This window comes from Xiphophorus couchianus, chromosome 21, assembly GCF_001444195.1.
Source record: "Xiphophorus couchianus chromosome 21, X_couchianus-1.0, whole genome shotgun sequence".
NCBI classification, from domain to species: domain Eukaryota; kingdom Metazoa; phylum Chordata; class Actinopteri; order Cyprinodontiformes; family Poeciliidae; genus Xiphophorus; species Xiphophorus couchianus.
Window position 1 is genome coordinate 5,406,293 of NC_040248.1, and position 14,128 is coordinate 5,420,420.

General features: G+C 36.5%; 2 protein-coding genes across 4 annotated transcripts in view; both read right to left on the reverse strand.

Moving 5' to 3' along the window:
• Positions 1-3,183, reverse strand: part of arhgap21a (Rho GTPase activating protein 21a) — an 87,979-nt gene extending 84,796 nt beyond the window's left edge. The window contains exons 1-2 of the mRNA XM_028004515.1: positions 2,758-3,183; positions 429-670 (exon numbers count right to left, since the gene is read on the reverse strand). Of these exons, the coding sequence (XP_027860316.1) occupies positions 429-506 (78 nt within the window). The 5' untranslated portion in view covers positions 507-670; positions 2,758-3,183. The remainder of the gene's footprint in view (positions 1-428; positions 671-2,757) is intronic.
• Positions 1-14,128, reverse strand: part of LOC114136511 (phosphoribosyltransferase domain-containing protein 1-like) — a 25,815-nt gene continuing 11,687 nt past the window's right edge. The window contains exons 7-10 of one of the 3 annotated variants that reach the window (XM_028004522.1): positions 13,612-13,694; positions 13,301-13,347; positions 11,876-11,952; positions 1-124 (exon numbers count right to left, since the gene is read on the reverse strand). In XM_028004522.1, coding sequence (XP_027860323.1) covers positions 68-124; positions 11,876-11,952; positions 13,301-13,347; positions 13,612-13,694 — 264 coding nt within the window. In that variant the 3' untranslated portion in view covers positions 1-67. Of the gene's footprint in view, positions 125-10,887; positions 11,953-13,300; positions 13,348-13,611; positions 13,695-14,128 lie in introns of those variants that run through there. The other 2 variants (XM_028004521.1, XM_028004523.1) reach the window with 2 other exon arrangements.

A 14,128-nucleotide genomic window follows, 5' to 3' on the forward strand; every position in this document is an offset into this window, starting at 1 on the left:
AACAAAGAGCCCAGTAACATCAGCAGCCCTGCAAGTATAAAACTCTCATTGTGCACTTAACCAGTTGTCAGAGGAACGAGAGGGACAAAATGAACCCAATCACCCCCAAACACTGGCAGATGTGCTGCAACGCTTAGCTCACTCTCCCGGCGCTCACTCCGACACTTCTCAGGCATGTCACGGGTTTTCTGCAAGAAAATACCTGCGAAAAGCAGCCGTCCTTATTGAGTCAACTTTCTAACAAAGTTCAGGTTACAAATCAGAACAACCGACTCCTCAAGCAAGTGTTTTTCTGTTACATTGTGTCTGAAATAGTCCACCTCGTGTCAAAGATTATTTACAGTGTGATGCATTCAAAAAACAACAGCAACAAACAGCGGAGTAGTCCAGCAGCGTCACACGAGAGCATTTAAACCCCAGCTACCTACCTGACAGGCGGGAGCTACTGCTGAGTGTTTCCGCTCTTCAGTGTCCTTTGGGGAATCACTCCAACGTGCTGCCATCATTTATTCCAAACCACAGAGTGGGGAGAGGTCCTTCAGAGCCCACATTGACGTGAGGAGGACGAAGCCCCAAGAAAACAACAGAAAATAGAAAAAGAAGGGGGGGGAAATAAAAAGATCCTAATCCACACCGTCCACTTTCTTCATGTCGATCGGTGGCCACAAATCTGCAGATGAGCAACAGGCAGGAATTAGTCAAAGTTTACCTCAAACTGGACGTCAGTTTGTGCTAATTGCAGATTGTTTCGTAAAGCATTTCTAAAATAATAATAAGAAAGAAATAATATAAGAAAATGTAGCTGAAACACCTAACCGCAATGTTTATATACCCTTATCTAGCATTTTTAAAGAGGCCAATCATTACTTAGAGCTGATTGGCTGAACCTTCAGATATAAAGAAGACAATAGATGTTAGCTTCTAGCTTAGGGCATTTAAAAGCTGCAGTTTGTAACTATTTTTTAAATTGTTTATTACATGTCACCATGTTAAAAATGTCACCATGTTGTGACAGTTTAGTATGAGACACAAAATCTGTGAAAAGATTGATGTCCTCCAACTCCTATCTGAACTACTATTGCCATCTGAAGAAATGCGCAGAGCCTGGTCAAAAACAACCAACCAGAGTCAGGACGCAGGTCTGAGCGCTGTCAATCAACTGCGTGTACGCGCAGCTCAATGTGCTAATGGTGGAAAAATAACTTATCGTTGGCCATGCTAGCTAGACTGAGCAGGCAGAAGCTGAAATGGGGGAACAGTGTGTACACAAGCGTGACTGACAGTGCTAATACCCGGCTCCTGGTTCTGACTGGTTGTTTCTAGATAGTACTGGGACACAGCAGAGGAGCTCAATCTCTTCACAGATTACCCATCTCATATTATACTGTTACTGTAAATAAAAATAAATCTTTTTTATGAAGTTGAATGCTGCAGCTTTAAGAGATATTTCATATATTTTGATCAGCCGATTCGTACATGAGAAACCAATCGTATAAACCTCTACAAGGGTCTAAAAATAAACTGCTGTTGTTTTGTTTTGTCATAAGAGAGGGTTGACTGATGAAACCATCCACCAGGTCACGTCTGCATGTGAACTTCTAACCCAAAAGATTCCAACTTTGTTGTTATATTTAGCAACTTTTCGGGCAAAAGCAAAAAAGATCTGTATCTTCAATAAAAGATCTGTATCACAATATTGAACACAATATTGGCCCAAATTTTTGGATTTGGGCCACAATCAGAGGCGGACCCCAGATCACCAGGGGGCCCCCAAGTACACCGAGCTAGCATGATCAACAAATATATACATTTAAAATAGCACTGAATAAAATTTTATTAAATACAGAAAAAAAAAATTATTTTTATAGTTGTTACACAAATAGTAGGTTGATTTCTTGCTCCCACTGCTGGGGAAATATAAGATATCAAACTTATTAACTTGTTTACTAGAAATTTAGAATTTATCTGTAGATGTTGCTTTCAAATAAATGAAATAATGTGGCACACTTAAATACCACACTGCATTTCAAAATCTTTTAGTTTTCTACTTCTGTAAGGTTAAAAATTAACATAATAACACTGGCATGTTGTAAGCTAATTACAAATTATGCTAATGACAATATTAATGTTGGTTAGAAATTATAAATAATCTGGTGTTCACATGTTGGTATGGGGGGCCCCCATGAAAATCTGCTTAGGGCCCCAAAAAGTCTTGGGCCAGCCCTGGTTGTATCCAAAAAATATTATGTTTTTATTAGCATTTAATACAATTGAATAGTCTGCACAGATAAGTGAATTTGTGGGGTTTTCTTTTATTGATTTAACTACTTTTAAAAACAATTTCTGTTTTATTTTCCTGTTAAAGTGATGATAGAGGGGCGCGATGGCAGGTGCACAGGATGTTTTTATTTATTTAATTTGTGAATAATTTCAAAATAAAAATGCCTGTCAGTAAAAATGTTTTTGAAAACATGCGGAACAGAGACGTAAATGTCGATGTAAAGGGAAAGTCGTGAGAGGAAAGTGAACAAACAAGGACAGCACGACAACAGCCATTATAATTCAAACCACAACCACGGGATGCAAAACCTAGCTTCCTGAAACAGCAACCAAGCAGCTGTTAGGATCCTTATTATTAATATTATTTTTATTTTAACCGATGCTTCGATCAATCTACATCTCAATGGATCATCTATGAACAGCTACATAAAATACAAGGACAGACAGGTTGTTGTTATAACTGGGAACAAAACCTACCTGTTACAAATCATGAATAACAGAGTGAAAAAAACACGATATCCATGGTTGTGATGAGAGTAAAGCTGTTCCCAGATCCCTCCGTCAATCCACGGATGGGTTAAAAGGGCTGTCAGAAGATTACAAAGCGGGATATTCAGTCTCTTTTCAGCGGCACACTGACCGCTGCTGCCGCTCGCTACCTGTTAGGAAAAACAGGCTGGAAAAAACACGGTAAACGCCCCTCACTGAGCATTTCTCCGCGAAAGGGACGGCGAGAAAATTTAACCTGTGGTCCTCATTCATGTCCGTCCATTTGCGAGATCCAATTCGAGGCAAAAAAAATCACCCCCTCCCGAAGAAAAATTGAGACAAAAAGTACTCCTCCGTCCTCCCGTTTGGCGGCGCGACAATCTGAACTACCAACTGACGAATCTCCCGACCCGGCTGCAGCTCCGCCCCCTTCTACTTGCCTCCTGGCAGCACACTGTCCAATCAGAGGGCGGGTTTAAATTTGGAATTGAGAAGCGGACCAATGGGAGAAGTCCTTACATAACGGATTCAGTAAAGGGTGGAAGCTGGTTTATTCTGGTCACCAGCTGAAAAGCACTGCTTTACATTGTTTACGCTGGTGCTGGGGCCAAAACATGGGGTTTTAAGCACACATTTAATTATTTATGCATTGAAAAATATCCCCTCACACAAATATGCTATTGATTTAAGCAGAAATTTAAAAAGTACTTTTTAAATATGCATTATTGTTTCTGTGTTCATGCATTTCTGCATTAAAAACAGAAAAGTCCCTACTGAATTTATGAAATTACAATGGCTATGCAGTGTTTTTCGAAAGTAAATGTAGCTTTTGAACATTTTCATACTTCTGCATCCACCATTCATTTGGAATGCAGCAAAATGTTTTGTTCCAACAGCGATAAATTTAGAATGTAAAAAGTACAAAGGTTGTATTATTATGGGAGTGCTGTTCTTCAGAAGGGACAGCAAAGTTTTCTGACCTGAGATAGATGGATTGTGCTAAATACACAGCAGTTCTGGAAGAAAACTTGTTATATGCTGAAAAATAATCAAGACTGAACTGAAATTTCACCGTTATGGATGATTGCAACCTTTATTAAAGTAGCTTAGATGAAGATACTATGGTATTTTAAGGACAAAAATGACAATAATTGATATAAGTAACAAAAGTTAACAAATAAAGCAAAAGACAATTGAGTAAATAGAGTATCCAGAAATTGTACTGATGTTACAGTAGAAATATTTCATAATGAAAGTAAACAGTACACTGTATTAAAAAATACTCCTAAAAGTTACTCAAGTAAATGTAACTGAGTACATGTAAATAGTTACTATCCATCTCTGCTTCTGAAGCATACATCTGCCAAGATCTGTGTGACACACTTGCTCCAATTAACTCCTCGTTGCCACACATTAGCCGTTGCCGTTTTCCACCTTTAAAGCACATAAATCACTACATCGTCATAAAAAACAACCGTCAGGCTCCCACACAGATGCTGAGCTTTCCAACTCCCCAACATTCAGCCAGTGAACCATATCTACCTCTCCATTACAAACTGTACCATAGCGCATAAGGACTCCACCAGGGCATGAAGAAATCCCAGGATGATCCACGCAAAGACAAAGCCCTGCAGAGTTCAGTTTGCTGGCTTCTCCTGCAGCACAATAGAAGGTAGGACAATAGGACGAAGCTTTCCCAGTTTCAGAGAGGACCTATTGTCTACATAGCTTGTACGCTCTCATCCAGACAATGGAGAAGTTCATCTGATGGATGTGGGTCTCTGCCTTAAGTGATGGTAAACATGAGGTGCAGATTCATTTAATGCAACCTGCTCGTTAAGCTCTGCAGAAGCAGAACTTGTGCTTATTGTTTCCCAGCATCCTCGTGGATTACATGTGTGCATAAAAATTCTTCCAGAAACTATAAAAGCTTTTACTGGTTTACAGCCATGCAGCCGCCTCCTCCTATTCCCAATTTGGGAGGAAGATTCCCAACTTTTCTGTAGCTTTTGCTCCAAATATACAGTGAGAAGCAGGCAGAGGTGGGTAGAATACCAAAAATTGTACTCAAGTACGTGTACATATTTTTACTGAAAGTACTAGGAATGGACCGGTTTTTCCGAGGCCAAAACCAAATGTTGAGAATTTTGACAAATACAGTATATATTGATTTTTTGTATACCACAAAATGCAAAAATAAACAGAAAAACATTTAATTCCTCAACCAAAACTACTTCTTGGTATTAAATAATCATAAGAAACTAATATTTAAGTTAAAATTCCAAATCAATTTGTTTTAGTATAAAGCTTATGAAACTTTTTAAAAAGCTGCATGTGTGTGTATCTTTTTGGTTAAAATATGTCTGTTCTTTCATTGAAGTTATTCACAGTGGGTAGAGTATCCAGAAATTTTACTCAAGTAAGAGTAGTGATACTTCAGCATATTTTTACTCAAACTACATGTACAAAGTAATCATTCTCAAAGTTAATCAAGTAAAAGTAAAAAGTATTTGGTAAAAAATCTACTCAAGTACTAAGTAACTAATCAAAACATCAATTATTTAATATTTAAAAATTACATCAGATGGAGCAAAATATAAAATTATGTGGAAGTGTTGGTAATTTAAAGAAATAAATGATAAATGATTCATATTAATAACATAATTATAAACAGAAATCAGGCAAAAGATAAACATTGCCAAATTAATTTCTTTTAATGTAAAACTTATGAAACTTTAACAAAAACTGCAAGTGTGTGTCTGGTGAATATTTGGTTAAAACATGCTTATTCAGAGAAGTTACTTAAGAGTGGTGATACTTCAAAAAAAATACTCTGAAAAAGTGCATTTTTCCAGCAAGTTACTCAGATGAGTAAATCTCAGTAATTTTTGCCCAACTCAGGCAGCCAGGAGATTACCAGCTCTTCCATGGTAGAAAAATGTTTGGCTGGATTAGGACATTACATGGAAGATCAACACAAGTTCAAAGCCAGGATGGGCTTGAATTAGGACAGGTGGAAATTACTCTGCATGCTATGTCTTTGTTTCTTCTTTTGTTTCATTTTTTTTGTGGAAGAAGGCCTCTCTGTCCCATCCTTATCAGACGTTCATGTACACCCACTCTGAGGATTTTTCTTAACCTGTGGTTTAGTTTGAGGGTTTAAGAGGATGAGGATCACTGTGGACTCCTGGTTGTGTAAGTGGATCTGGCACTGAGTTGGATGACTGGACGAAACGCAGCCTCAAACCCAAGTGACGCTGCAGAGGATGTTCTTTCTATTTGTAAACCATGGTACGCCATTGAAGTAAAAATGTGGTTTTTCACATTAGCAGCACTGCAAACATTTGTCAGCCCTGGTTGTAAAGATCAATACTCTAATAGATATAATATGATATATGATAATCTTATTGATAAAAGTTTGATAAAGATAAGATAAATCTTTATTGTCATTGTCACAAGGACAATGTAAATAAACAATAAACATTTGGTAACAAGATTTATTGGTTTTCACAAATATTTATGAAATGATTTCTAAGAAAATAAAAAAAATAGCAAGGGTTTGGCATTAATTTGACCTGGTTAAAATGAATGTGGTTAATCCGATAATTTAACAATGCTGCGATCACATTATATTATATATATTACAATATGTAGTACCTTTCAAATAAAAAACAAGGTTCTGGTGACTGGCAGAGTAAATTCGCGTAACATACACTTAGGCTACATGTCAGTCTAAGCTAGCAGACAAAGGCTACATAAGCTAAGCTAATGTTGCTAATGTTGCCTAGGCTAATGTTGCCAGTTTGGTAGCAAGTACTACAGTAAATATAACTGATATTTATCTTAGTATTACACAGAGGAGGGTAGAGTACTCAAAAATTGTGATTGCGTAATTTTGTAATAGTTTCCTTGCTTTTTGAAATAGTTTTGTCCACACCTTTTCCAGTGTTGTGATTTTCAATACACAAAACAATACTTTTGATCAATCCTTTTGAAGTCGGTCCTTTAGATTTCATTTTTTAACCAAAAACTCAGTCTGAGATGTTTTTAATACTTACCAGACTTGAGATGTCATACTCCCAGTAAAACTGTGTATTTCTTAAATTTTCTAATCCAATCAAACCAGCAGATAAACTGATTAGGTCTACAGATTAAATATGCTTTATGTGTTGTTCTGTTGAGGTGAAATTAAATCCCAGCTCTTCATCTGTAACCACCGGCTTCATATGTCAAAAGCTGGGATGTGTGGCCATTCAACTGGACAATCCCGGTTTTGTTCCTTTTGTGTTGGTCACAGTTTACCTGTAGTACACTTTTCCGGACCCGGCCCCTGCCTCTGTTCCCCTGGCGAAGCTCCACAAAGCCGCAGCATGAGAAACCTGCCGGGCTTTTTGTCTGCTCTCGCTTTCACCAAACCCTGGTTCAAGACGACAGACAATGGCTGCTGAGTTCCCAAGGCAATGCAGGGGGCATTAGTGCTGGGATAAGTTAACAACTACCAACAAGTGCTGATGTTTTATGATAAGGATACATGGGGTTTCAGTCAGTGGTACAATGTGGGTCTTTGTTGCCCAGACAGCACAGACAGCAAGAAACAGAAAGCAGCATCATTCCCTACTGGTTTTTAATCATCTTGTTCCTCTGCCCCTTAGGGTGAACTGAATTAAAGATAAAACCTCACTGACATTCAGGACCTTCTAATGTCCTCTGATAAGCAATTTCCCCTTGGGAATCAATAAAGTATAGTTCTCCCGTGATGTCACACTTCCGGGAACGTTGTAGCTGGCAGCCATCTTGGTAGGTACAGTAACTAACTGTCATGACAGTCACTGTGGAGTTGCTATGACAACAATAAACAAGCCACAAGCTTAAAACGAGCTCTTGCCTCATTCCTATCTAACTTAACAATATAAGTACATTACAGCTACTATACTAAGATAAATATCAGATATTTATGGTAGTACTTACTGTCAAACTAGCAAAATTATCTTAGCTAATGTAGCTTTTGTCTACAAGCTAAGTCAAACATGTAGCCTACATGTATGTTATGACATACCAGAACCTTGTTATTCACACAAAGCCATTGAAACACTGTGAAGTTCTTCCATGGCGTACGCACTCTTCATGTTCACTAGTTAGTGAACTATGTCATTGTGGGAAATCAGAAGCAGTTTGTCCACACTGTATATATTTCCTGTCTTAATCTCATACTGGTCGATCCAGACAGCAAAGATTTTGACATTAGTCAAAGATTTTGACTAATGTGCTTTCTCTTGCACATTAGTCAAAATGTCATTATATTGTCTTTTTTTTATTATCTGAAAGCCATGGTTCATGTGCTTTGCACTGCACTTGCCTACCAAGATGGCGTGGATCACTTCCGGCTCAAACTTGTCAAACCTACAGTATGCATTCTATTTGATTCTATGCCAGGCAAAGATATATGGAGTCACAATGTTTAAACTAGGGACTTCAAACTTTCCTGGAGGTTTTTAATTTTCCAAGTAGCAACCCATTAATCAGGTCATTTATCTTAGAGAGGCAATGTAGAGGCAGTTGGACCGTTATCTTTGGTTTGGAGGCTTTTTTTTTTTTTAAATAAAATGCAAGATAAAGGAACTGTAGTATACTCACCAACTACTGTATTATGTACAACTTTGCGTTTAGAGTTCCTTTACACTTTGTGGCAATTAGTTGTCCATTAATGGTTTATAAGATTAAAATTTGTTTCAACGGAAAACCCGTCTTGACCTTCTTTTAGTGTTGTGGTTTGGCCGCCATCCAGCAGAGGACGCTGCTGGTCATCCTTAAGCGAACTCGTTGATACAGAAACAAAAAATGGCGGAGCCAAGAGAAAGAGAAACCGTCCAGAGTCGAGTGTAGCATGCAAGACGCACGTTATGCAGCTCTATTTTGAAGAATAAACTCTCAACCAGCTCCTTAAGTTAGCAGCGTGATCTTCTCATTCAACTGTCAGGATCTGCGGCTTCGGCAGTTCCTCTGCTTTCCTTCTAGGTGGCGTTCGAGAGCTCGCTGGCGTATGCGCACACCCCTCCACAGGTGTGTTTCGGCACACCTGTGGATCATCAGCGGGAGCATATTAGGAGCGGGTTCCCGGCACTTCGTCGCCAGAGTGTTGTCGCCATTGTGGTACATCTGGTCCTGTGATCTCTATAGATATCCAGTCTGTTTCGCCGCTTACCTGTCCTATTCTGTGATCCCCAGGCTCCCGTTGTCTGGACTCCCCACGCAAAGCAAGAGGTTTGCCGTTCCATCCGCCGAGCTCCCTGGCGAGTTACGCCCACCAACCAAGCTGTTCGACCGCACCTGCCCGCTCCTGATCTACACACCTATTGTCCTTGTAAATAAACCCTTTAATCTGATCTCCTGAGAGTGGTTTTGCATGTGGGTTCGGAGAATCCAAAGCAACATGACACAACACTTACCTGATGTGCTAGGAAGGCAAAGATGTGATGACACAAAAGCAGAGGTTTTAACAGATTAAAATAACATGTTAGAGAAAAACATGATGCCAAAGAGTCAATGATTATTTAAATTCAAGTGAAGTGATTTAAGTTTTATTTTTAAACTAAGGCAACATTTTTCTTGTACTAAAATTATGTCTTTAAATGATACTGGAAATATTAGAAATAAAGTAGTATGAAAGGTTTAAGTTTTTACATTTGAGTATTTACACCCTTTTCTCCAATGACCCAAAAAACAAGCAAAAAGCTTTCTTGTGTCAAACTCTTTAATTATTACTCTGCAGAAACAAGTTGACATAAATGACATACAATTGATGGCTTTAATTTGTTTGCAGTTAAATCTGTCAGTTATTCATTCCACGCTCCAGGAAAAGGCAGCTAAAAGTTGAGTTAGAGTTTGAATAAAGTGGTGTAAAGACTGCAGTTTGAGGACAACGCCCACTGTGTTTTCCATGAGTCAGAGTGGGAATCGTCCAACAGCGAGGATGCCAAGGTCCATAAGCTCCCTCCATCTGTCACCTATGTCCTTTTGTAGTGAACAGCTTTTCTTTCTTCATCTTTTCAGCCCCTCTGTTCATTTCAACAAAGAATTAGCAATCCAATTTTAGCATCATTTTGTATTCTAGGTGGGCAGAGTATCCAAAAATTATATTCAAATAAGAGTAGCACTACTACAACATAGTATTAGTCTGGTAAAAGTAAAAAGTATCAATCTAAGAATTACTTTAGAGTTAAAAAAAAAGTATGTAAAAATTACATCATAAGACCCAAATATAAAATTAAATGGAAATTTTAAGGACAAAGAATGACAATAATTCATATAAGTAGCAAAAATCTATATTTGAAGTCATTAAATTATAGGATTTTTTCAAAGTTGTCCATCTCAATGGACATCAGGAGTTATTTTATTATATAGTGTTACCATGCAGAGTAAAAAAAGTATCTGTAAGCATTTTATAACTTATTTGAGATTTCATTTATCTTTATCTGAGTATAATCTCTCAGACTTTGTTAAAAGGGAATAAGAGTTAACTGGATATAAATGTAGATGAAAATCAGGTCTGAAGGGGTTAATATTTGTTTGAGAATCTGAAACATTTACTGTGTGACAAAGGCCTGTCGCAATAAATCAATCAATAAAACAATCGCATAATAAATTAAAACAAGCTCAATAATTTGCATAATTTATTTTTTCTCTTTTTATATAAAAAATTTAACAAAATTCTTCAGTCGGTGCTTTGGTTTTAACTAGACCTTATTTTATTAAGGATAATTTTGTTTACAGAGACTTCATGATTCGTTTTATTTGTTACTTCTGTTTGGTTTATTAATTTGAATATTTAAAATATCTTCCAGTGACAGAGTAAAATATGTATTGATCTTTCAGAATGAGTTCTTTCATTATTATGACATTACCATATAAAAATTAAAATGATCTTCAAACAATATTAGCGTTTATCGCAAGAACTTCAGGGACAGTTTATTGTCCAGCAATTAGTTTTTTTTATTGTGGCAGGACTAGTGACAAAAAAAGCAAAAAGGAAGTCAATATATATAACCATATTACAAATACAATTTATCTGAACCACATGGAAATATGTAAAAAAAAAAGAATATATATTAATAATTACAGAAATCTGAAATTATTTGCAAAGGTTTACACAGGATGAAACACATAATTGGCATGTAGCTAGTTTATCTAACAATAGATAAACTAGAAAATGTGAAACTAATCTTAATACCATATATTGATTGTTATTTTATCTATTAACTAGAATAAACATCATATATATTTCAAGCCAAGTTGAGTTAGTTGAGTAATTTGCTGGAAAATGTTGGCCACACTGCAAAAACACCACATTTTTACCAAGTTTCTAGTGCAAATATGTTAATACACTTGAAATAAATCAACTTACAAGTAACTTTCAGCGAGGAAAAAGGAGCTTGTTTTACGTCAATTTCTTAATAACGAAAACATTTTAGTTCCACTTTATTTTACTTATAAGAGGGAAAAATGTTTTGTTAAAAGTGAAATAATTGGTCAGTGGAATAAGTACTTTGTAAAAAAAAAATCAAGATTAAGGAATTATTTACTTAAAACAATCTCCTTTATCTTGCTAAAAAGTTTCTTGTGAGTTGAAACTAAAATACTTGAACTAGGAACTGTACCAAAATACTTGGTAAGATTTTGTGTTTTTGCAGGGAAGTGTATTTTTGAAACCTCTGTAACATTAATGAATGTTTTCTTTTAGCTTCCATGTCAGCAGAATTAGTTTTTCTTATAAGCTACTTCTGGTTTTACCTGTAATGGACGTCCATGCCACTAAAACGGACTGTGAAAATCAAATAGTGCGAAGATAATAAAGCAGACTCTCCCTGGATGTTTCTGTCTTTCAAACAAGTGTACTCTCATAAACCGCTCTTATAAAACGCTGCAGCTGCATGTAAAACCTCCTCAGCCAGGGAGGATACCTGTTGGGTGAGTTTAGATTTCACAGAGGAGGAGAGAACCTCTTTGATTTACCGTGTTTGCTTTCCCGCCTCCGCCTCTTTCATCTCTTTTTCTCCACAGCTTTTCAGGTCACGAGGTTAGCAGCAGCAGCAGCAAACTCAGGACTCACGTTCAGGTCACGGAAGTACTCGTTGTAGTCCAAGGCGTAGCCGACCACGAATCGATTGGGGATTTCAAATCCAACATCTGCCAAAGCAAACAGATGTTTGAGCCAGCATGTTGCGATCAAGTGCATCAAAATACAACTACATCTTTTACTTATAGTTTCAAAAACATGCGTATTCTTTTTCTCAAAACTTATTTTAATTTGTTTTCATTTAACTGAGACCTGATACTGTAACTTTTCTGTTGTGACGTTTACTTTTTTTTCTCTATCAACTTATTCCATTGTGTGTTTTGTACAGCCCCTTGGTGCAGCCTTAACTTGTTTTTAAAAGTGCTATATAAGTAAATTTGACATTGACTTGTTCATATTTACAGATGTAGCAAAGACAAATGCGATGGAGCATTTTATGCGTGTAATCTGCTAGCCTGTGGGACAAGAATAACTGTATGTAGCAGACTGAGAATTAAAAAATTTAAATTGGAAGAAAAAAAAAGCAACTGAAAACAATCGCTTTATAACAAAACAAAAAACATGTTACCTGAAGTATACAGACTCAAACAAAGGCAATTTGCTGAACATATTCAGAGCAGTAATTAAGCCTAAACTGTTGATTTTAAGATAAAAACAACTTTTATCTATAAAAGTAGATCTGTAGATGTTTTAACCAAAACTCCTCAAATGGCCTCATAGTTCCAGCTTCTTCTGGTTCACATTTACTAAAAGAATGCTATGTTATTGTATTTTAGGTAATAAAATTATTATTTTCTCATTTTAAAAAGTATCTGAATAACTATTTGGATTCTTTTTTAATTTTAATTCTGTATAAAAAATGGCTAAGAAATATCTGTAAAATGTGACATTTTGTATACGATTAATCGAGTAATCATTAATTAATTGATTACTAAAATAATCGTTAGTTGCGATATATACATTTTACATTTAAGATAAAAAAAAAACCTTTTGCCTGTAATATGTTTTACCCAAAATGCCTCAAACGGCCTCCTAGTTTCAGCTCCACCTGGTTCAGATTTACTAAATGTTATTGAAAAATGCAATTTTAGGCAAAAAAATTTTTATTTTCTTATTTTAAAAAGTATTTGAATAGTTGTTTATTTGGATCTTTTAACGTATTTCTTATTTTGTATAAAAATGAGAAAAAAATATCTGTAGAATGTGCCATTTTTATATCCGATTAATCGATTAATCATCAGAAAAATTGATAGATGAATTGATTACTAAAATAATCATTAGTTGCAATACATATATTTTGCACTTAAAATACCTTTGTCTGTAGATATGTTTTAACTAAAAAGCCTCAAGTGGGGGGAAAAAATGGCCACTATTTTAAATACAACTAATTGATTAAAAGATTAATCATCAAGAAAATTGATAGATTAACTGATTATTAAGTTGTAGAAAAATACTTACAGTCTGTCAGACTTTCAGTCATGTTGGAGAGCCTCTTCACCAGCAGACTGAAACACATCAATCACTGTTAATTAATTGACTTCTTGTTGATTTATAGATTTGACCGGATAAGTTTCTGCTTTTCTGTCATAAACTAAAAAGGAAATAAAGCTCTACAATACGCCATGTGTGCAGCAAGATTATAATCTTCTCTCTAATCTCTGTAAAAGCTGCCCACAGACACAAAGTGACATCTTGTCCTCCTGCCCGTCATGCGCTCGGCATTTCCCCCACAGTGGAAAAACTTTAGGACAACTGAGACGCCGACTCACCCCGCGACCTTGACCATCTTGGGCTCAAAGGTCTCCACATGCTTGAGAAGAGCCTTCATGGTCTTTCCTGTGTCGACGATGGCCTGAGGGAAGGGAAGAGCAGAGGAAGCCGGAGCAAGGAGGGAGGGAGAGAGGGATCCGGATCATTGAGACCAGAGATATGAAGATACAAAGAATGGCAGATGGGTTTTTTTCTCCAGAAAGTTTCCTGATACTGGAAAACGTCCACATTTCTGTGAATGTTTGTTTTGTTAACGCCCACCACGAGAAAAGAAACCAGAGGAAACCTCCATTTTTATCGAAAGTATCACATCAGAAGATGTTCTTTAATATTCTTATAGATTACATGTTCTTAATTTATTCCCTGACTTTTCCTGTATTTTTGTACATAAAAGGTTTTGTATGTTTGTCATCGGAGGTGGGTAAAGTACCCAAAAATTGTACTCAAGTAAGAGTAACACCACTTCAACATATTTTTACTCAAGTAAAAGTTAAACGTAACATCCAAGAAATTACT